The sequence below is a fragment of the Parambassis ranga genome, chromosome 1, assembly GCF_900634625.1.
Source record: "Parambassis ranga chromosome 1, fParRan2.1, whole genome shotgun sequence".
Lineage (NCBI taxonomy): Eukaryota > Metazoa > Chordata > Actinopteri > Ambassidae > Parambassis > Parambassis ranga.
Window position 1 is genome coordinate 22,847,269 of NC_041022.1, and position 23,469 is coordinate 22,870,737.

At 41.3% G+C, this 23,469-nt stretch overlaps 2 protein-coding genes across 2 annotated transcripts; one reads left to right on the top strand and one right to left on the bottom strand.

Annotated features, from left to right (window-relative positions):
* Positions 1-237: 237 nt before the first annotated feature.
* On the bottom strand, positions 238-6,753 carry LOC114439463 (aspartate aminotransferase, cytoplasmic-like). The gene is made up of 9 exons (XM_028411408.1): positions 6,513-6,753; positions 4,836-5,017; positions 4,499-4,622; positions 4,313-4,425; positions 4,000-4,104; positions 3,704-3,854; positions 3,459-3,624; positions 3,109-3,251; positions 238-1,385 (listed from the first exon to the last, which is right to left on the bottom strand). The coding sequence occupies exons 1-9, from the start codon at positions 6,619-6,621 to the stop codon at positions 1,246-1,248; spliced, it is 1,233 nt and encodes a 410-aa protein (XP_028267209.1). The 5' UTR covers positions 6,622-6,753; the 3' UTR covers positions 238-1,245.
* Positions 6,754-9,711: 2,958 nt separating this feature from the next.
* Positions 9,712-15,279, top strand: LOC114438679 (GTPase IMAP family member 8-like). Its single transcript, XM_028410198.1, has 6 exons — positions 9,712-9,745; positions 10,445-10,522; positions 10,730-11,341; positions 11,413-11,469; positions 11,815-12,975; positions 13,062-15,279. Exons 2-6 carry the CDS (start codon positions 10,504-10,506, stop codon positions 14,720-14,722), a joined length of 3,510 nt encoding a protein of 1,169 aa, XP_028265999.1. The 5' UTR covers positions 9,712-9,745; positions 10,445-10,503; the 3' UTR covers positions 14,723-15,279.
* Positions 15,280-23,469: the final 8,190 nt, after the last annotated feature.

Below are 23,469 nucleotides of genomic sequence, written 5' to 3' on the forward strand. Positions count from 1 at the left end.
CTACACTGAAAAAACATTATGTTGTTGTTCATCTGAGGTTGCATTTATCTATCACTAAGACCCACGATGATCAGATGGCTTTTATTATGATTCCACACAAAAAAAACCTAAAAGAGGGCGTACCAACATTCAAACATGAGTGTAGCTGGAGCCCCCTACTGTTTATTTCGACACTGAAAGGACAAACTCAACTTTCACATCTAAAACCATGAATGACAGGTACAGAAAGGACAGTGCTTAGTTCCTGTGGTTTATAATTTATTTCAGTCTGAACACATTGACTTTTAAGTGCAATCACAGAGTTAACAGCATGTAACGGGACTGAGGCTGAGGCTAACAGAAGGCTCTGAGGTTCTGATCAGATTGGCTCCAAACAGCAAAAAGAGACTTTCTGTGACACAGTAAGGGCACTGCAGGGTGGAGAGAAAACAACAGAGGAGAGAGGGGATTTTTGTTCACTGATGGCACACGCTGTGGTGTTTTTAACTTCTCGGCTAACTAACATTAAACTGCACCACAAGTCTGACAAGGCAACAGCATCAGGCACATGCATTGAGTGACTGTTTACCCCAATGGCCTTGAAATTTTAGTGTCTCTCTATAAAAGACAATAATGATTAGCAGTTATAGGTGAATTCTGTTGAAGGTGATTTTTGTCAGTGATTCGTTAAAAGCTGAATAAAGCTGCTGCTTATACAGGGAAAAGTAGGACCACTTACATCTATTTACATGAACCACACTGCATTTTGTTCTATAGTATTATGGAAGCATAATAATCTCCACTGAAGATTGTACTGGATTGTGATTTTTCCGACCACTAACATCATACAGTAACACAGTAAGGCCTGTGCTGTGCAGTGTTTACTGTTTAATTTAAAGACATGATGAGAAATCACTTCATCTGGAAGTGAAATAATTTAGATCAAACAGTTAAATGATGTAAACATATTTTAAATTACACATTTAGTAATGGAGTTCCGCTGACAGCGGGACTGGCTGTGTGATTTCAAGTGTCTTCTGAGAACCATTGCACCTCCCAAAGGCTTAAACTTTCATGTGAGAACAGAAGCATATCCATCCTCCCACTGGTTCAACTGCAAAAGCCCTACTGCAGTTTAGCCAATTGGAGGAGATGATAAGCAAGGGGCAGGGCACATGGTGGTGGTGGGTGGGTGGGGGGGGTACCGACATGAGGAAACTTCCTGTAGAGTACAGGAGGCAGGAAGTGGGCGGACAGAAGCAGCCTTTACTGGACTTTGGTGACGGCCTCATGGATGGACTGAGCAACATAGTCGATGTTCTTGGTGGTCAGACCGCACATGTTGATGCGACCGCTGGCCATCAGGTACACGTGCTTCTCTTTGATCATGTACTCCACCTGTTTGGCTGTAGCAACACAGATTAGCACAGTGAGTATGGAACTGAATAGGAATGATGCTGTTTTTTCTAATTCTACAAACCCCTGTATGTTAGCTAGTTGCCATGTTAATATTAATGTGATGTTCTTTAGATCACTGCTGTTCATGAATGAATTCATCATGTAGGCCAAACTCTTTACCAACCAACAATGACTAAATTTAGGAGCTTTTTAGTTGCATACCTCGCAGCAGGCTTTCTTTAGAGTAGCTGAGGTGGTACATTCAAAAGCCTGCAGGTTTTTGGGGCATTCTGACCGCTTTAAGGCAGACACTGTTACACTGTTATTCTTAATTAGGGCCCGAACACCGAAAGGTGCAAGAGCCCCCCCCCCCCCCGAGATCGCATTTTTGGGGGCCTTAACATGCCCTAAAACTCACCAAACTTGGTAGAAAAATTCATTCGCCCAAAAAACTTTGAAATTTGCTGACTTTTGAAATGCACATAGGAAAATAGCTCTATAGCGCCCCCTAACGTGTAGCCCCTCTGGTCGGTTTGACACAGGATTATGAAAATTGGCATACATATGTATCACCTTAAGACGCACAAAAAAGTCTCTTGGACCCCCCCCTCCAAACCCAACAGGAAGTCCGCCATTTTAAAGTTTGCGGCCATTTTTGGCGATGTGTGACCCTGCTGCAAAACTTTTCATGCCTCGCATACTTCATCGGATTGAGCTGAAACTCTCTGTGTCCACTCAGGACACCATAGGGAATAGACGCATTCCAAAACTCTTTCAAAAGTATTAAGGTGTGGTGGGGGCGTGGCCTCAAAGTTGACCATTCGCCATTACAAAGGAACTCACTGTAATTGTTGCCCTAACACGTAGCCCCTCTGGCCGGTTTGACACAGGATCTTGAAAATTGGCACACATATATATCATCCCAAGATGCACAAAAAAGTCTCTTGGACCCCCCCTCCAAACTCAACAGGAAGTCCGCCATTTTAAATTTTTTTGGTCATTTTTGCCTATTTGTGACCCTCCTACAAAACACACCTCACATACTTCATCCAATTGAGCTGAAACTCTCTGTGTCCACTCAGGACACCATAGGGAATAGACGCATTCCAAAACTCTTTCAAAAGTATTATGGTGTGGCCGGGGTGTGGCCTCAAATTGACCATTCACCATTACAAAGAAACACTGTATTTTCTGCAGTACCACCAACATACTTCATGCAATGTGTTCAAATTCTTACAGTACTGCTATGGACCCGAGTCTGAACAGATATGTATGCTAATAGGATCATACGGTCATAGCGCCACCCACTGGCAACAGGAACTATGTCTCGTAAATGTGTGTTTATTGTACATCTCTGGAAATGAGAGCACAGAAGAGTATAGGAGACGAGAGCACAGGAAACTGCAATGGTCCCACGGATCGCAAGGTGCGCGAGGGCCCGCAATGCTGCTTGCAGCTTTAATCAATTTGGTCTTTAAATAGTATTGCAGCAATTTGTTTTTGACTAAAAGATCAGAGGTGACATACAACAATCCATAACAACCTCTGTGAATAAACGTATGTGTCCATCCACCACCTAAATTTGTCAAAACATTTTTTGGTGATGGTTGTGTCAGCACCCCTAATCTTGGATTAGAGCTGTGTACATTTATGAATGTCATACCTGACAGAAATGATGTTAAACATTATAAAGTGCTTCTACTAGTGTGTGTGTGTGTGTTGTCCACTCACGGTTCAGGCCAGTGAAGCTGAACATCCCGATTTGCTGTGTGATGTGGTCCCAGGTCCCTGGGGTGCCCAGAGCCTGTAGCTTGGTCTTCAGCTGATCTCTCATCAACAGGACTCGGTCCGCCATGGTCTTCACATTATCCTTCCTACAGAGAAGGAGACAGTGAGAGAGGAAAGGAGGACATAATACTATACATACTATACGATACAAAGCTCATATGTAATTCCCTGTAATGCAACACAGTCCAACAAACTATGACAGGGCTAGTGGTACCATGATAATGTGGCAGTAAATATGAAACATGGCGTAATAACTACAGAGCATCAACAATAGCTCTGTGGCTGGAACGTACCATTCTGCGAAGAGCTCAGGGCAGTTGAGGGTCTTGCTGACAATGCGTGCTCCCTGAGATGGTGGGTTAGACCAGGTCGTCCTGACAATCTTCTCCATCTGGGACAGGATACGGGTCAGGTTATCGCTGTCCTGGGCAACCACTGTCAGGTTGCCCACTCTCTCATCTGACAGCAGGAGCAAAGTATTATTGGTAAGTGAAAACACACAGGACTGCAGAAATGTATGCAGATCATTAGCACTCACTGTACAGGCCAAAGTTTTTGGAGAAGGACTGAGCTACTAAGAGCTCAAAGCCCTCGGAGACAAAAAAGCGAATGGCCCAGGCGTCTTTATCCAGACTGCCAGAAGCAAAACCCTGGTAGGCGGAGTCAAAGAACACAAACAGCTTCCTCCTCTGGAGAGGGAAGGGTTAAAATGAAGAGGTGACATGGTGAGAAGCTGCTCTCAAAATGTTTTTTTTTCAAAATGTTTATATCACTAAAGATGTATTAAAAAATAGCAAAATGCAAGAATCTGTTGGAGATTGACATCAGCATTACCTTCATGACCTCGGCGATCTTCTTCCACTCCTCCTGGGTTGGGTCAGTGCCTGTAGGGTTGTGTGCACAAGCATGGAGGACAAAGATGGAGTGTTCGGGCGCTTTCTGTCAGACAGAAAAAGATCCTGCTTGTTTATACACTATTGGACACTATGGGAACTTGTTACCAAAGCTTAGTTATACAAGTCGAGGCCAATTAACAGTAGATCCAAATGATAAAGGTGTTTAAACAAATGTTTTTTTAAACTTCTTACAGGATGGCTGATTAAAACCAACATGGAATCATTCTGAGCAGCCATCAGTCCCTCCTCACCTCCAGGTCATCCAGGAGCCCGTTGAGGTCCAGGCCTCTCTTTTCAGCATCCCAGTAGTGGTAGGGCCGGATGTCTTTAAAGCCAGCATCAGCAAACACACCATTGTGGTTCTCTAGGAGGAAGAAAACATGCAGAAGATATTTAAACCGTCCATGGTACAGACTGCGAGCGCTGTGTGCACTAACCCCAGGTGGGTGCAGAGACGTAGACGGGTGTGGCTGTGTTGTTGACGCCACTGTACCACCGCCGCAGGAACTCTGCTCCGATTCTCAGTGCCCCAGTCCCACCCAGAGACTGGACTCCTCCAACCTGAGATAATGAGGAAGGAAACATGATCAAAGACAGACACCATTTTGTCAATAACAAAATCCAGTCTGTAATAGGATTTCAATTGAGTCATCAAATTATTTTACCTATTGACTGAAAAGAATAAAGACAGATACTCTTATGCCTCATAAACTGCAAAACAAACCAAAATGTCTTATTTTCCCAGAGGTGTGCTGGCATGTCTCAGGGTCTCACCCTGTTCTCTTTGATGGCAGGACTGTCATCACCCAGAGCAACTTTGGAGGCAGCAGAGCGAAACTCGGGCAGCCCGAGGATGGGTAGGTACTCGTGGTTCAGGCTGCTGTCCTCCACAATCAGCCGCTCCACCTTCTTCACCACCGGCAGCACCCAAGGCTGGCAGTCATCAGTACGGTACGCTGGAAAAGGACACAAAGCAGTCAACAAACTAATGCAACTCAAGAGATTTAATACACAATAAAAACCTCAGTTCGACATATTGAATAAATATACTGCGAGATTTATGATAGACGGATAGATATCTGTCCAATGCTAATGCTATCACTTCATGTCTAAAGGCCTAATAAAATGTGCAACCTTGCATTCTGAAACAATAGCATCAACGAGACAAAGGGGGGTTAGAGAGAAACCTGGTTTTTAGTTTTGTTTCATGTACACACTCTCTGAAGGTCACCCTGGGCAACCAGATTAAACTAAAGCGCGTGTTGCACATATTTGACTCCTTAAGAACTCCTGCTCCCTCATACTGTACTGAAGCCGGTGCAGAGCTGTATCAAATATCAGGCCCCCACAGATCAAAGGGAATAGACGTAAATGTCAAAGGCATATTTTTGGTGGTTTTGCGTTAGTTTATTGTCTGGAGAGATAGTCACAGTAATTCAAAGAGCTGCCAAAGAAACAAGGAACTGAAGTAAAAGCATTTCAGGGCCATAATTACAGAGAGCACCAAATGCTCTGTGTGACATGTGGACCAGATGACAAACATTCTGCAAACTACTTAACCCTGAGAACTCCTTATAAAGTACAGTGTAAGAAACATCTTCAGAATCTTAAAGAATACCATTCAGCATGTCAATACACTAGGCACGGGACGGTTCAAGAATAACATCGAACTGTTTTCATTTGGGGCGTGTGTTGTAAACTGAACCCAACCGAAAACCGTGACCTCAGAACCATGACACAAACCGAACCGCTCCACGTCTACAATACAGTCATGAAGGTCAGACAGTAAAGCCACTGACACCAGCTATAATAACTCCAGGTCAAAATGCCTTGATTGAACACACATTGTTGATAACGAGGTGTAAAAGCACAGAGATGCCAGACAAGAATAAATAATAGCATTTATACAGAATATTAGTTCCTGAGCAAACCACAGAAGTAAGTTTGGGTTTAACTGTACAGCTGGGCTAAAGGTGTGTTCTTCTATAAATATAATACTTATAAACAAATAAAACTAGAATTTCATTTATTTTCAGCATTGTATTATTATGTATTATATTTCTAGTTCTCGGATAAAAAGCAGTAAACACTGCTCTTTACCTGAAGCGGTCTGTGGGTAACAGCAGCAGTGAGACGAGGCTCTGCTTCCCCAAAGTCTATTTCCCCTCAGAACAACCTTTAAATAAATGCTGCGCTAACACGAGTCCTGTCACAATGAACCAGGTCAATGATGTTTGCTGACTGAGCTTAGCTCCTAGCTTGTTGGAAGGTCAAAGAACTGCTAACAGTATGGAAGTATGATAAGGATGATAACACGATCACAGGTCGAGCAAACAAACCCCAGGCTAACCTAAAGAAGGACAGCAAACTCAGACAGCAACACTGTCCGGCTGACTCTCTTAGCCGGAGCTAATGTAGCTTTAGCATTAGCCGACCGCTAGCATCTCTTACCTCCAACTCCTAGATTCACCTTCTGCGAGTGGCTGTCCTCTCTGAAGTCAGCGGTCAGTTTAAAGACAGCTACCGGGGGTGCCTGCGGGACATCGCTGAATAAGGACATGGCTCGGGGCAAAGCGGATGATCCCGGTGGGGTGTATGGTGCCGAAGGACGAAACGCGAAGTGGGTACTTCCAGTAACGGGCAGAGAGAGAGAGGGACAGACCGGGTTCACCTTCAGCTCACAGACTCGAGACACAGAAAATAGGCGTCAATCCGACGGCCAATAGGAAGGCGCATAATGGTGACGTAGCCGTAAAACAGCCAATAAAAATGACGGAAAGAATACAACTTCATAGCATAGCTAAAATGGTTTGTTTTGAATTAGGCCTCAGTTTATGATATAGAATACAATTTAAATGTCAAATGTGTGCATAATAACTTCCACTAATAGTACTAATAGTTTTTCGTAAGGCTCATCTTTTATAAAAAGCACAACAGAGTAATTCCCAGATACCTGTTTTACATTTTAAACATAATCTAGATTATGACTATGCTACATAAATACCCGAGTAAAGATGCTATTATTAGGCTACTGTTTATTATACCATTATTATTATGGTTACTGAATTACATTTGACATGAAAACTCAATGAACACTGCAGACTTATCCAGACAAGTAGAAGCTTAGTAAGCCTGAGTACAGTTAGAGACAGAGAAGTTATTACCATCATATATTTTTGCCAAGAGATTTGAAGACATTTTTTACCATAGTATTTCCTGTGAAAGGTATCTCTTGGACACAAAAGTGAACATTGTTGACTGGTCTGCTCCAGTCTTAATTTCTGATTTAGTTTTTATTTTAGTCTTGTGACTAAAATGTCATTTGATTTTAGTCACATTTTAGTCATCAACATTTTTGAACTTTCAGTCTAGTTTTAGTCGACTAAATATCAAAGAATTTTAGTCGACTAAATCTGCCGTGGATTTAGTCGACTAAAATTCTATGATATATATTCTTAATGAAATAATTAAGGTTTTATTGTGCAGTAAAACAGGCACAGCTTGAACGTTATTTGAAACAAACACCTCTTTATTTAATTGCTATGACCTTTTCACAAAAGAATCAGTGAACAGTGAGCTGCTCTCCCTGAATACACTGTTCAGTCATGACCTTCTTCATGAATCCTCCATAACTACAGCAAAACACTTCAGTGACAACTTAGAAACAGGTCTCATGCTGTAAAACCATCAGCAGCGGGGTCTTCATTTATAGATTTTGTCACGTGTATGAACGGAAGTTAAGATGACTCGTCTGCAAACGTCGCTTCAGGTTTGTTGTGTTTTTACCGCTGATAGTCGCTCCGCACGGTTTGAACCGTCTTGATTGTCTTGACATCAAACGTGTCCGTGTGTCTGTTCTCCTGTGTTGTGTTACCATGCATGAGGACGCCTTCTTCCAGCATCGCGGGGTAACGTCCTTACGCAGAGAGATCACTTCTGATTGGCTCTCTGCCGCCGTCTCCTGATTCGTCCCTTCCACAAACAAAATCTGCTCTGATTGGATCTGGTCTCCATCAATAATTTCGTCTTGTTTTTATTCGTTGACGAAAGTGTCAATCCATTTCGTCTTCGTTTTTGGCACCATGCGTTAGTTTTTATTTAGTTATCGTCTCATTTTTATCAGCAAAAAAGTCGTTAACGAAAAATATGACGAAAATGATTCGTCAACAAAATTAACACTGGTCTGCTCAAATTCCTGACTTCTGATTGAAAGTATGTGAAGTGTGCTAAAGACCAGGTCCATGCCAAGAGACCGTCAAAAAGAGTTTGAGAGATTTATCAACCTGCCGCTGTGTATCTTTTCATGGATACACAATACACAATATGTACAAAAATCCACACAAATCCATAAAGATACACCTAAACCATGAACTGATATTGATACCATACTGATAAGTATGCGAGTGTTGATGAGTATCTGATGGTGTACTATAGTATGAAAGCAGTTCCTGAGTTCTGCCACTAGAGGTCAGTGTGGACAAGCAGAGAAATGTGCAGTCACAATGACTTCAGTCTTTCTGTAAACAACGACTTCAACATCGATTTACATTTTTCTAAATCAAACAATGAATCAATAATGTAAGCAGGTAATATGTGACTGATGAATGACTGAACTATGAACTGAGTGAAAGTAAATTAGCCTATTAGTTATTGTTTATAGCCTGTAAACAGCAAACAGGATCTGGTAAATGTATTGCATGTAATAGATGTATAAATATCTTTTGGTCTAACATAAAACTGCAAAATTTATTTATGTTAGTTACTGGCAAGATCAGATAAGTGGTATAAAATATAGGCAGACTCAAAAGTTCAGGATGTTCTCCCCATAGTTGCTTCATAGTTGCTTCATTCATTTTGTAAAACACTGATCTTGTACACATTACATAGAATAAATCTCCTCCTCCTGCTCCTATGCATTTCTCTTCTTTTCTTCCCCTGCACTCTCTCTCTCTCTGAATGCTCTCACCTTCTCCACCTCCAGCCCTCCTAAAGCAGCATGTTTTTGTGTCAGTGAAGTGTGACTCTCTGACGCTCTTACACACACTTGCATCCACCTATTATTCAATCCATGAAACTCCAAACTCCACTTCTAGTCTTCCAACCCTAATTAAAATCCCATTTACATTTTTCATGTCTAACACACACACAATTCTCAATGATACAATCGTTACAAACGCACTTCTTAGTTCACATAGATCCTGTTGTTCGCCCCTCACTCTGTCACTCTCAGAGATGATGGGGCCTCCTCCTCTCCTCCACTTTTGTCTTCTTCCTCTCTCTCTCCAGAAACTGTAGTGAACCATCAACAGTGTTAAATTTCAAAGGGGTGAGGAGCTAATGTTCCTGGATGAAGATGAGTGAGTCAATTTGTCGACATGATGGACGCTTTGCAGCCCAGGCTCCTCCTGAAATGTTTAACTGCACAATGACAGGGGGTCTGACAAGTTAGAATCTGAATCAGAGTCACAGAACATCGTATTAAACCAGTTACTGAAATGTCAACCATTAATGCTGCTATATTCTAAGAATGAACTGCAAGAGAAGAAATGTAACAATCCTCAGTCTCGTAAATCTAAATATCATACAGACTCCGCCCACTTTTTGATTTGAAGATTGAATAGTTGGAAAGAACATTTTCTTTCACTTTCACTTATGTGAGGCAGAGCAGGAGAGGACTCAACAAGGTGAGTGACTTAGCTGATGCTCAAAACAAATAATACTGTCATTTGGTAAAGAGAATGAATGAAGATGAAGCTTCAGTATTACGACTCAAATAGGAAAACTGATAATGGATCATTTCCATATGAGTCTGCTCAAATTTCTGCTTTATTTGACACAGTCTCTGCTCAAGTATGAATTCACTAGAATCCAGACTTTTAATTAATCTTTAAATTAGTTCCAATATGGAACATTTTTCATGTGATGCTCTCCAAAGGTTTAATCACTGTGATTTTTATTGTCTTAGCATAACAGTGGTTAAACAAAACCTGGAAGAGGAGTTGCATAACAAAAACAAATTATATAGCTTTACATAATTGCAATATTTGCTATATCTTTTATTTTCAGTATCTATTATTCTGCTTATTGTGTGTGTTTAGCAAAGCAGGTTAATACATTAGGGCAAGGCAGGCATTTACAGAGGCAGGAAACACATAAGGGCAGGAAGTTATCTGATATTATAACGAGATGACAGACAACACGACAGGAAATGACTTTCAACTGTAGGATGTTTTGTTGAGAGATTTAACTGTATTTTTTTTGTATTTTTCATTTTTGGAAGTTTTGAATAATCTTTTAAGTGCTGAAATCCACTTAGGCTATACTTAAAATGTCTGTGTGTGCATGACTGAAGTATGTATATATATTTTGTCATCTTCCTTTAGGTTGTTGAAAGCAGCAGCCAGCCTTCTGTTGAGTTAGTCTACTGTGACTGAGTGCCATTATGGAGACTACAGAATCTGGTGAGTTCAGGCAATCTCCAGCATTCCTACAAAGTGATTGATATTCTAAACCATTGTTACCATTTATGCAGCTAGTCCATAATAGATTTAAAATGGATACGGTACTTAAATTAGAGAATCAGTTGTTTTTTATGATTTCTTGTCTTGACCACTTGGATTTTGGATTATGGTAAATGTCCACTTTTGTGTCTTTTTTTGTCTTTTTAGAGCTAAGGGTCGTTATACTAGGAAATAGCTGGTCTGCCAGGAGGGAAATAGTAAACTTTATCCTGAGACAAACATTGGTCTACAAAGCCCCTGAGATCTGTATGAGATTCAGGGGACCTGTAGAGGACAAAATACTATCTGTAATCCAAACACCAGATTTGTCTTTGACCAACATGTCAATGGGTGAACTGACAGCATTTATAAAAGACTGTATGCAGATGTCTGCTCCTGGCCCTCATGTGTTCCTGCTGGCTGTGCAACCTGATGATTTCACTGACAAACACAAACTGGGACTCTGCACAGTCCTCAAACACATCAGTGATCAATCATTTGATCATTCACTGATACTGATATCAACACCCACAGATGAGAGGTTGATGAAAAAACACATGGAAAACCCTCATCTCAATGACATGATCAGAAAATGTCAATATCGATACATGAAATTGGGGGACATTCAACACTCAGAGCTGCTAACAGGCTTGAGTGAAATTGTAAAAGAAAATAATGGGGAGCATGTGAGCTATGAATCATATGAGGACACCACAGCTACTTTACCAGAGGATCATCAGAAGAAAACAACATCTATCACAGCTGCTGTTAGAGATGCTGGTAAGAGCAAAGCAGAATTATTCACACCAATTATTAAATTACAGCTGCAAATGAATGTCTTGTTTTCACAGGTATCTGTGCTAAAGGAACCATTCCACACCCCACACCCTCAGAGAACCCCTCAGCTGGTAAGTAAATTCCTCACAGAGCTGACTCTAGTAGATTTCTATACAACTGTAAATATGATAATAAATCATTTAAAATGTATGTCAATAAAAGTTTCTGCAATAAAGGTTTGATTACAATTAGTTAGTTAGAGAGTTTGTCCTGATTAGATATGAAAATGTCATTTTCCCAAGAAATGTGTAGATTATTAAAAAGATTAATTGCCAGATCATTGCCAATAAATAAAAGCACAATAAATACATGCTACTTTATTGATTGATTCTTAAATCATCTCAGTTGTATGATCACTGCAGTCATCCAGTTTATTTTGGGTGATTCATATTTATTTCTGTTTTTTTCTATTACAGCATCTGCATTGAGGATTGTGCTGTTGGGGAAAAGTGAGGATAAAAAGACAAAACTTGGTAACTTGATCATAGGGGAACAAGTTTTCCACTGCCAAAAAACCCCACACTGCGTGGCCTCTAGTAGAGAGTGGAGAGGAAACCCCTTAACAGTGGTAAATACCCCAGACATGCTCAGTCTGCGCAGGGAGACGATTAGAAAAGAAGTAGAGAGATGCCTGATGCTCTGTTCTCCTGAACCAAATGTCCTGCTGCTGTTAGTAAAGCCATCTAAATTTACTGAAGCAGACAGAGGAACCCTGAAGTTCATCCTGAGCCTGTGTGGTAAAGATGCCCTCAAGCACTCGATAGTGGTCATAACACATGACAATGAAATGAGCATCTCTGTTAATGAACTGCTTAAAGACTGCGAAGGAAGACATTACTCACTGTCTGAAGACAACTATACATCATTAATGGAGAAGATTGAAGAGGCAGCCAGAAACAGATCTGAACCCACTCTGCCTGCATGTGAACAGATCAAACCACCATTAAACCTGGTTCTGTGTGGGAGGAGAGGAGCAGAGAAGACCTCAGCAGCTAAGGCCATTTTAGATCAAACACAGCTTCTTTCAGGCTCCAACCCATCAGAGTGTGTTGGACGGTGGTTTTCTCTGGTAGAGCTCCCTGCCTTGTATGGGAAACCTGAGGAGGAAGTGATGGAGGAGTCCTGGAGGTGTGTCTCACTCTGTGGTCCTGAGGGCGTCCACGCCTTCCTCCTGGTCCTCCCAGTGGCTCCACTCACTGATGAAGACAAGAAAGAGTTACAGAGCATCAAGAACACATTCAGCTCACGGGTTGAAGACTTCACTCTGATTCTGTTCACAGTGGAGTCAGATCCTACTCATTCAGCTGTTGTTAACTTTGTAAAGCAAGACAAGAACAGCAGGGAGCTATGTCAGAGCTGTGGAGGAAGATATGTTTTTCTCAACATCAACAACAAGATGCAGATCTCCAACATGTTGGAGATTGTGGAAAAGATGAGACCTGACAAAGACAAACCACAAAGCTACACAACTGAAACCTTTATGTGTGGCAAAATGGATGAGATTTCACTGCTAAGGGAAAACATGATCAAACTACAGGATGAGCTTCAGCAACTGAAGACAAAGCCAATGGTCACTTGTAAGTACATTACTGACTGACTGACTGACTGACTGTCTGACTACCTGTTTTTAAAAATGATAAATGTATGCATTTCTGTTTCACAGGTGATGAAGAGAAGCAGAGCTCAGATTGTCTCAGGATTGTGCTGATCGGGAAGACTGGCAGTGGAAAGAGTTCTTCTGGAAACACCATTCTAAAGAAAAAGATATACAAAGCAGAATTAAGGCAGACATCGGTCACCAAGCGTTGTCAGAAGGAACATGGCGAGGTGGGCGGGCGTCCTGTTGTTGTGGTTGACACTCCTGGACTGTTTGACTCAACCATGTCCAATGAAGAGGTTCATGAAGAGATGGTGAAATGCATCAGTTTGCTGGCCCCAGGACCACATGTCTTCCTGCTGGTGTTACAGATCGGCAGATTCACACCAGAGGAGAAGGACACATTAAGTCTAATAAAGAAAGGATTTGGGAAAAACTCAGAGAAGTTCACCATCATTCTTTTGACTGGAGGAGATTCACTGGAGGCGGAAGAACTGTCCACTGAAAAATACATTAAGGACAAATGTGATGATTCTTTCAAGAAGCTGATTGCTGACTGTGGAGGAAGATACCATGTGTTCAATAACCGTGATAAAAACAACCACACACAAGTCAGTGAGCTGATAACTAAAATTGACAACATGGTGAAGGAAAATGGAGGAAGCTGCTACACAAATGAGATGCTACAAGAGGCCGAAGCAGCAATACAGAAGGAAGTGGAGAGACTTCTGAAGGAGAAGGAAGAAGAGATGAAGACAGAGAGAGAGGAGCTTGAAAGAAAACATGAGGAAGAAATAAAAACGATGACCAAAAAACTGGAAGAACAGCAAGAAGAAATGGAAAAAGAGAGACAACTGAGAGAGAAACAACTGAAGGAAAAGGAGGAAAACATCAACAAGGAACGTGAACAGAGAAGGAAAGAACAGGAGAAGAGAAAAGAAGAGGACAGGATAAGGAAAGGTCTGGATGAAGCTAAAAGACAAGAAATGGAACAAAAACTTGAAGCTTTGGAGAAAAAAATCAAATCAGAATCCAGAGAAAAAGAAACCATCGATAAAAAGCTGGTGGAGAGTAGAGAAGAGATCAGAATGGAGCGAGAGGCCTGGGAGAAGGAAAGAAAAGAGTGGTGGGAGAAAAGATATAAGGAGGCTCAACGGAACCAACGGGTGGAGAAAAGGAAACTTGATATGCTCCAAAAAGAATTTGAACTAGAAAGAAAACAAAACGACATCAAGAGAAAAGAAGAAGATCGAATGAGAAGGGAACAAGAAGAAAAAGAACGAAATATTTTAGAGCAAAACTACAAGAAAGAAATGGAGGACATGAAGAGGAAATATGAAGAGGACGCCCGAAAACAAGCGGAAGAGTTCAACGAGTTCAAAGAAAAATACACCAAAGACCTTGAAGCACTGATGGAAAAACATGACGAGGAGCTGAAGGCTCTGAAAGACCAGCATGAGGAAGAAGTGAGACAGAAAGAAGAAGCACACAGTGCACAGTACAATTTGTTGCATGAACTCTCAAGCCACAAAGAAAAGGAACTAAAAGAAGAAATACAACAAAAGGGAAGAAAACTACAAAGTGAAGCAGATGAAAAAACAAAACTAGAAGATGAATTAAAGAACAAAGAAAAACGACTTAAAGGATTGGAGCAGCTGAAGAAGAAACAGGAGCAGGAAATAAATGATTTGAAGGAGAAATACAAAAAGAAATGTACCATATTCTGATCATCCCTCACACCGCTGGAACATCTCACATCATTCACTGATGACACAAACTGATCAGCATTAACCACCACAGATATACTCTGTGTTTCATCCCTGGCTTTAATGGTATCTGGCTGCTCTTTTATTGTTTGAGATTGGTGCCTCTGGATTATATGTCCATGCTTCATGTAGGAGAAGCAGAGCAGTCTGTATCTGTGTTAGAACAGAAACAGTCATAACAATTAAATGTAAGAGTAACATTAACATGTTTGGAACATCTGACAGGTCACTGGTGAGGGATGTGCTGGGCTGCAATTTGTACGTATGCATGCACACAATACTTTATGTATGTTTAGCAGATGCTTATTGGTGCATCTTGATCTAGAAGTTAAGGTCTATTCATATTTCACTTTGTTGGTTTTGGTTTTTGTGTGGCTTAAAAAAAATAAATGCACAATGTTAAGTAATTAGCTTTGGCACTGCATGAAGCTTAAAGGCTATGTGAGTCCCCTTTAGATGATAATATAGTCTCCACATACAATATATGCTTACCTTTATGCTGGATAAAGCCAATCAGGCTATTGGTATGCATGCTGTTTGGAGGAAGCTGAACAAAGATCAGCTACAAGGATGACAGAACAGAAAGCTGTATGAAGAAAAGAGGTCATGGAGGAAGTCAAGTGGCTGTAGTGGGACTAATATTCAGGAAATACTGCATGTAATGATGACATTGAAATCTGAATAAAGGAAAATGATTGTGTTTTGTTAGTAGGATCCTTAACTGTACTCAACATGTGTTGTGCTAACACTTGGCTTGCCTGACATTTGTCAGTCACAATTCCCATAGCTTATGCATTGCTGGATACAATGTCATGTACTCAGTCTTGCGTGCACCAACATCAGGCCAAATGTGATCAAATAAGAAGACGAAGAACAGTTCAAGTGTAATAATATCTCTGTTCTGCCTAAATCAGTGATAGTGCAAAGTAAAGTTCCTACTTTACAAGTGATGATGCCAGGAAGATTTATTGTTTGAAAGGACAATGTGATAAAGCACTGTTTTCACTGCACTAGCTGTAAAATGCTCCTGGTGGAAGAAAATGGACCACTGGTGAAGAAGTGTCCTAATGTCCTCCAAATAACAATATATGTTTGCATGTTCTCAGTCAACACCTGTTATCCTGCAGCAGAGCCCTCTGAACAGACACACAAACACACACACCCTTTTTTCAAGCTTCAGATGTTTTCATTCTTCTCCATGTTTCATGTGAGAAACATCTGTGGAATGAAGAGAAAAATCTCAGTGTGTGTGTCATGTATGGAAAAGTAAGAGAGTGTTCTAATATGTCCTTTCATGTGCTTCACCTACTGTATTAAGCTTCTCTGGGGGGGGGGGTACCTACAGGGGAGGTCTGCAGGGGAGTCAGGCGGTGGGGGAGTGGGAGGCGGGGTCATGGGGATTCATTGTCTGATCAGTAATTACCAGATTTACCAAAGCCTCAGCAGGAGCAGGATGGGCACCCACACACACACCTTACCCAGCCCCGGGGCCAGCCAAGGCAAGGCTGAGAGCTGAGAGACTAGAGCCGTCAGCGGGACAAGTTGACAGGTCGACCCCCTGGGGAAGATGATAGCCAGCGCTTCTCTGACAGCTGCTTAGTGTCAGATTCTGCCTGCTCCTGCTCAGAAACACACACACCCTCAAACAAGCTATGACACACAGGAAAGAAATGCACAAAAATGCATTTATACACAGACAAATGTACAGCACATAAGCAAATATATGCAGAGACAGATAGAAGAGTGATTTCTGGAGATTCCTAAATCCTATACATGTTATTAGAGTGTGCTGATTAGAGTGAGCTGTAAGCTGTCATCCTCACAGCTCCTTTTGATCACATACTTTACTAAATGATGTAAAACCTGAAAGCAAATATTTTTCCAATTCTGATTTGCATTTCAGTTCGAGGGAAAGAAGTACACATATACAAGAATACCACAGGGCTCTTGAGAGAGTCCAACCCCTTTTTCTCAAGCTATGTCTACTTACCTTGCTGAGTTCACACTCACAGTGAGAGAGCTGTCCAGACCAAACATGTAGTCTCATCAATCACAACTGCTCTGTGGTGGTTATTACTGCTGGCTACATAGGGGAGTGACACCAATAGGGGTGCTCGTCTCAAACCAGTGAAGAGAATGACTATTCACTTAATCAAAACCAACCATGAGCATTAGAGTGAGCCTGTGAGATACCACAGGGCCAGACACCAGACACAGAGAACATCATGAGTCCAGGACAACCATGGTACACATTTAGACTCCCAGGATTCTGTGGCAAGCTGGGTACAATCACCTTTCTTGCTATCATTACCCATATTCTGGTAGCTACCTTTCTCTGGCTGGAAGAGTTATGGAGACCAGGAGAACAGCAGAAGCACCACCTCCATGACCTTTGACCGAGCCATGAACATCACCCATAGAGTGAGGAAGCGAAGGATGACCGGTGATAATGGGCAGATCATGTGTAACTCTGCAAGGAACAGGACACCACCTTCAAGGTCAATGTGTGCTCCACAGGGGCCTGTGGGGACCGAGGAATATTCTGCTCCATGATTTTACATGCAGAGGATAGGGAGGAGTCTTCCTGTCCACAAAGGAAGACTTGTGGACTTACCCATACATCATGGTCCATGATAAGGGGACCTCTGAATCTCTCAGCTATGAGAGATCTTAAGAAGCTGGTGAATCCTGTCATTAGCACTGTCAAGCACCCAAATGCACAAGATGATGCTGATATCTACCCACTGGGGGTGGATAAGGCCGGGGCAGATGTGCAGGTTAAGATGAAGATCCAAGTATTAACCTGCACCAAGAATGTACCTAACCGTCACACCTAATCTGTTACCAGAAGGTAGGGAGCTGGTGACCTACCTGAACCTTTTGAGATGGGCTGCACTAAGATAAATATGGCTATTCTATTCTGCCAGGAATTTGGATAGATGTAATTGTTATGCATGCTCTACACCCAGACCCAGTGTACAGTAGGTACGGTTCCCTTTGCATACAGCCCATGCCATGAGCCAGATAAGTATGACTGAGTCCTCCTTTTGTTTTACTCCATAACAAAGCCATCTGCTGACTACTGCAAAGAACCATATTATATGTTTCCACATGTGCCATCATTGAGCCTCCTCAGTTCACACCTAACAAGGGGAGCTATGTCTGACCAGGTGGCAGAAGAGAGGAGTGCCTGTGGGTCGTCTGACTCACTGTGATACAACTATGCATGTGTCCTCCATCCAAGCATATCACCTGAACAATCAGCAGGTGGCCCGTGCTGATCTATGGTTCTGGTCTAATGTGGGACACAGGTTCTGTACCCACTGTTGCCTTGTAACTGGACTGGAACCTGTGCTTTGGTGCAACTTGTTATTCCATTTTATATGTTTCCAGCCAACCTAGAGACTGAACCCCAACTGGCAGAGCCCACTCGCCCACCTCCTGCTCAAGCTCTGAAAACACTCAGGTGTGGATGATGAACTGGTTTTGGTAAACTGACAAACTCAATCATGTCTAATAACCCACCTGACTGGTGTTGACATTTGCATGTTTTAGATGCTGAAGTGTAAAACTTCAGCATCTAATGATGTGCTGGTCGATAAAGAGAGCATATTAAAGAGAACATCCATCCATCCAACCCGCTTCATCCTGCAGTAAAGAGAACATGATTTTGATTTACTTTCTTTTTTCACAATTTATTCATTTATCTTAAATTACAATTTGGTCATTTTACCTAATCATTCACATTTATTCTCAGTGCTTTTATTCATGTGATTGTGGAAGTTATTATGTAATCATTTTTATTTTATTAATCATTGTTTTTGTTATTATACTTCATAAAAACAGGAGGGATGTGTTGGAGATTTTTGGATATTCCTAAATCCTATACCTGTTATGACTGTCAGATAACAAAGGGTATAAGAAGCGAGCTGCTTAGAGAAGACCTTGAGCATTCCTTCAGAGACTTCTGTCTAGGTATGTGACTGCTCCTTCTTGCAGGAATTAAAGCACTTAAGGTATTAACAGTTGATATTTTGGGTTTTATTCCTAACAAAGTGTATACTTAATACATGTGGAGTACAAAAAAAGCACACAAATGTACACACACTGCTTAGATGCTTCATCTTGAGGGAAAGGGTTTTTTCAAATTGCATGAGGGTGAGAGGAAACACATACTGTACTTCACTACTGATTATGTTACTCTGTGACTGAGGTCACAGAAAATCTCAACACAGCATATCCTCTGGAATAAAATGTAAAAACAAGAGGTTAACATTTTCAGATGCTGAAACAAACAATGTGTTTGTATCTTTACATCCATCCTTTCATTCTCTTAACTTGCTTGGTTAGGACTGAAGCTGTCCATAGACACACTGCCAGTCTATCACAGGGCTAAAACAGAAACAGATATAAACTGGTAGGTTCGAACCCAGAACCCAGTCTTTGGAATGTGGGAAGAAGTTGGAGGCCCACACAGGCAGAACATGCAGATGCCAAAGATATTAACTTGTGGCAGGACTTAACATGGCCAAAAACAGTAGTGACAATTTTTCATTACAACATGTATTTATATGTGGGCTCAGTCTGGGCCCTACATGATCTCTTACTACAGCTAAACTAGGAAGATTCTAGGAAGATCTAAATCAAAGCCTGCTGAAGTCAGACTTACAGGCCCCTGAGTGAAAGTCAGCACAAACTAATTTTTAAACTTTTTTTGAGTTTACCAACCAGTACCTGGTTGGTTTGGCAAATGCATCTGCCCGACAGCCTCATCTCCTCATTATAGTACAGCACTCTTCCTGCAGCTTTTCTGCAGAAGCTTCCAAGTCACACATACTGTCGATATGCCAGTCAGACAGTAAGATAAGATAAGTGCACAATGTTCTGCAATGACCATTACTGGAGAATCCCCCCAGCCCATCAAACTTACATATGAATTGTCACTGTGAACATAGTGTGAAAGGAGTCACTATTCAGATGAAGCTGCAGAGAAGATCATGACTTTATTACATATTTAAAGTTGTTTAAAAACTGCAGTTTATTAATAAGCATCCTTGTTAGCCTTTTTTCAGGGGCCTAAACAGTTTAAATTCAATTTAGTGAAGTTCAGTTTCTTTGTCTTTATATTTCTCATACCCCATGATTTCATTATGTAGTAAGACTATACAACATGCACTAAAGAAGGAGAACAACTCATAAGTAGAAAACAGGGAGCAGCTCCTGACTTGTTTTCTGAAGGGAACCTCTTGGGGGGCCTCTGTGTGTCCCTGGAAGCCTCTTTGGTCATTACCTTCTGGACTGTCTGTGTGTGTGTTGTACCATTGACAATTAATGGGGTGTGGTTTGTCAGTGAGCTTTGGGTCTCATTTCCTCCTCTGTCAAACATGCACGCACAACAGCTTGTCAACACAGCAATTTACACTGCTGAGCCAGGAACAAGACCCTATGAAAAGTGTAGGTTGGAGGGTGTGTGTGTGTGTGTGTGTGTGTACTGTATGTTTCCCTGCATATACACCCTCGGCTTGCTCTCTGCTTTCTTGTCTGTGTTGAGTCTGGGTTATCTCTGACAGGAAGTGATCCATGTCGCTGCATACACATCAACAAACAGGACCTGGGTCTGTGAGGAGGAGGTGAAGGTGGAGGAGAAGGTCAGGGGTCACAGTGGGAGGAGACTGTTGACTGACAGCCTTTTCCAGCAGCGTGTCTGCTGTTTGTTTGACCAGAGGCCTGTCCTGTCATCAGGCCTCAGCTCGACAGTGAAGAGAAGACAGAAAGAGGAGACAGTGCAGAGATGGGTGGGCAGAGGTGGGGGTGGTTGATGTTAAGGAAAAGAAACCACTCATGAAGGGCATTGTGGTCAGGGTAATTTAATGGCTGCTTTGTATAGTTCCGTGTGGGGCAATCTTATCCTTTCTACTTCCTGTCGTTAATCAGCAAACTGATGAGCTGCAGCTCCTTCTTTGTGATTTCTATACTGAACATACTGCACAGATGCAGGCTAGAATCCCTGACCTGTCTGTAGGTCCGCCCTCAGCTGACTGACAACCTCATTGTTGCTGTGCAAGCTGGCTGCTGTCAAGGTTACCAAGCTGCAGGATGGCTGAAGTCTGAGAACACTCAGCTCCTATTTTTGGGTCTTCAGGGCCACTTTCTAAGAGGAACTGACAAGGCCTCGCAGCAGTGATGGGAACTAGACTGAGTGTGTGTATGCTTCCTAAACTTGCAACGCCGAAGACACAGCGAAAAAAATCCATAGATAATTCTAAGGCTTTTGTCCACTAGATGGCGTCTCACATTGCAATGCAGAGGCTTTTCAAAGAGCACTTGACATGTTTGAAAAAACACACACTAAAAAGTGAACTATACATGTAAAGTTGAATAGTATAGAATAATATAATAAATGTGAACATTTTTCATATGAAATATATTTATATTATTGCCTGATTTCCAGACAAATTGAAAACCAGTTACAGATTTATTTTTTTGTGTTATTAAAGAGCTTTAAGAAATGTTCTCCATAAAACCAAGTTTTACATTTATATATACAATATGATGTGATACAGTCAACAAATTGAATTAATTATTGAACAAATTGTGATAGAAAAATCCAAAGATGAGAAAATGAAAATAGTTTTTAGTTACTTTAATCTGACAGTTTATAATGTTATGTCTTATGTATCTGGAAGGTGATCTGTATATTTCTCAGCTGGACCAACAGTCTGACCAACTGTGAAGCTCACATACACATGTATGTATTTAATCAATGTGAATTCCCACAATTTGATGCTCAATATGTTCATATTTTGTGCAGTCTGTTTATCCATCCCATTATTTTAGATCAACAATAAACTGGAGGTAAAAACAGTCTGAGCTGGTGTCAATTTTACCAGAGGTGTCAGAGGTGAATATCATGTTCTGGTCTCAGAGAGAGACCTTGAACCCTGCCGTGCTGCATTCGCTGACCAGCCTGAAACTGCAAGTGTGTGTATCTGTGTTTGTTTATGCAGGACATGCTGACTCTGAATTCCCCATTATTAGTTTATTGTCCCTAAACATCACAGTGAAAAGCATTTCTTGTCCAAAAGCCCCGGGGCGGCCTGCAGGCTCCCAGCTCAGCCCTGGAAGCTTTTTATTTACAGCGTTGGCGTGTGATGGAGGAGCCACGCGGTCTATCCCAATAACAGAATGTCATTTTGATGGAGACGCCACACGGGGAGAGAGCAACAGCCTGAGTTCATCCCTTTGAAACACTGTTTACTTCCTGGAAGGTCACAAGGCTGCATCAGAGCATAGGGACACACACTTACATGCACTCATGTAAACACATATATAATATTTATATATTTTCTATATGCAGATTCATTGCTATGTTACTGATGGATGCCTACAGTTCTCATTTAATAATTAAGATTGAAAGCTTGTATTGTTAATTAATCAAAGAAAACATCCTGAAAAGGGAAGTTCACTGCACGTCATCCATCATCATTTGGTGTCTGAGCTCATTATTCTGTGTATTTCAGTCTGCAGGAGGGACTTTTAAAGAGCCACTGCATGTCTAATAAATCATAAAGAGCATTGGGTCTATAGATAGATTTGTTTAAACATACTGTCATTAGAACATGCAGATACACACACATATACACAACAAGACAACTTCCTTTCACATGAGTTATCGTCACTCCACAATAGCTCCAATAATAGTTTCCCATCTCTGTGCTGGTGATGGTGCTGGCCCCTACCTGACCTTTGGTTGTGGTTGTGAGCAGAGCTTCTGGTTTCATTCACACCAATGAGGCAGTAAATAGACAGCTTCCAGGATGAAAACTGGAATATAGGGGTTTGTCCAACAGAGACACTGCAGGTCGCCACCTGTTTACAGGAGAGAGTGTAATTTATGTCTGAGATAAACAACCCAGAAAAACATGTTAACATTGGGAAATAGGGAAAGATGTTGATGCAATGAGTACAGTGAAGTCCATCTTCATGCTGTTTTAAACTAGCTACTCCACAGAGGTGTGAGGCTCATTGTAGCTGAAGCAGGAGATGTATTTTACTGTATTTATTTCATGCTTTTGACCTCTAAGTAGTAACAGTAATGTAAAATCTGCTGGTCACAAAAACAGATGAGCACACAGTGTTTACTGCCTACACCAGCCCATTTTGCTCATCTTTGCCATGTTTGTCCTCTGTAATGTATGATGTTTGTTCCTCTCTCCTTGTTCTTTCTTCCTTTCTTCCTCTCCTCTACCCAGCTGGCCATCAGCAGGAGGATCGCCCCATATGAGCAATTCTAAGAGCTAAAGAGATAAACCAATAAAACTGAATTGAATGGAACTAAATGATTGCAAACTGTGTTCTTAAAACTCAAAACAGAAACACAAGGAAATGCTAGTGACATTCACCAGGCCTTTCTAATGAAGCGCATGGACAGTTTTGGTCTGTATAAATAAGTTTTCATCACAGCTGCAAATAGTAAATGTATGTATTTATAATAAAAATCAGGATTTAAAAAAAAATTTAAATCTTTTTTTTCTCAGAATTAACTGATCAAAATTAAACATCTTTGAATTCTTTTTTGAAGAATATTTTTTTTCCAGATGGCTTTTCCCCCAAACAATTATTTATTCTGACTTTAATCTCAGAATGTTTTTATAAATCTTCTTTCTCACAGAAAGAATTCTAACTTTAATCTCCAATTCTGAAATGTA

Coding starts and splice junctions, on each gene's coding strand:
- LOC114439463 (XM_028411408.1), bottom strand. CDS start 6,621: ATGTCCTTATTCAGCGATGTCCCGCAGGCACCCCCGGTAGCTGTCTTT. Junction 4,623..4,835: donor CTGCCATCAAAGAGAACAGG/GTGAGACCCTGA, acceptor TCATTATCTCAG/GTTGGAGGAGTCCAGTCTCT. Junction 1,386..3,108: donor CAGCTTCACTGGCCTGAACC/GTGAGTGGACAA, acceptor GTGTTGCTACAG/CCAAACAGGTGGAGTACATG.
- LOC114438679 (XM_028410198.1), top strand. Junction 11,342..11,412: donor AGCTGCTGTTAGAGATGCTG/GTAAGAGCAAAG, acceptor TTGTTTTCACAG/GTATCTGTGCTAAAGGAACC. Junction 12,976..13,061: donor GACAAAGCCAATGGTCACTT/GTAAGTACATTA, acceptor TCTGTTTCACAG/GTGATGAAGAGAAGCAGAGC.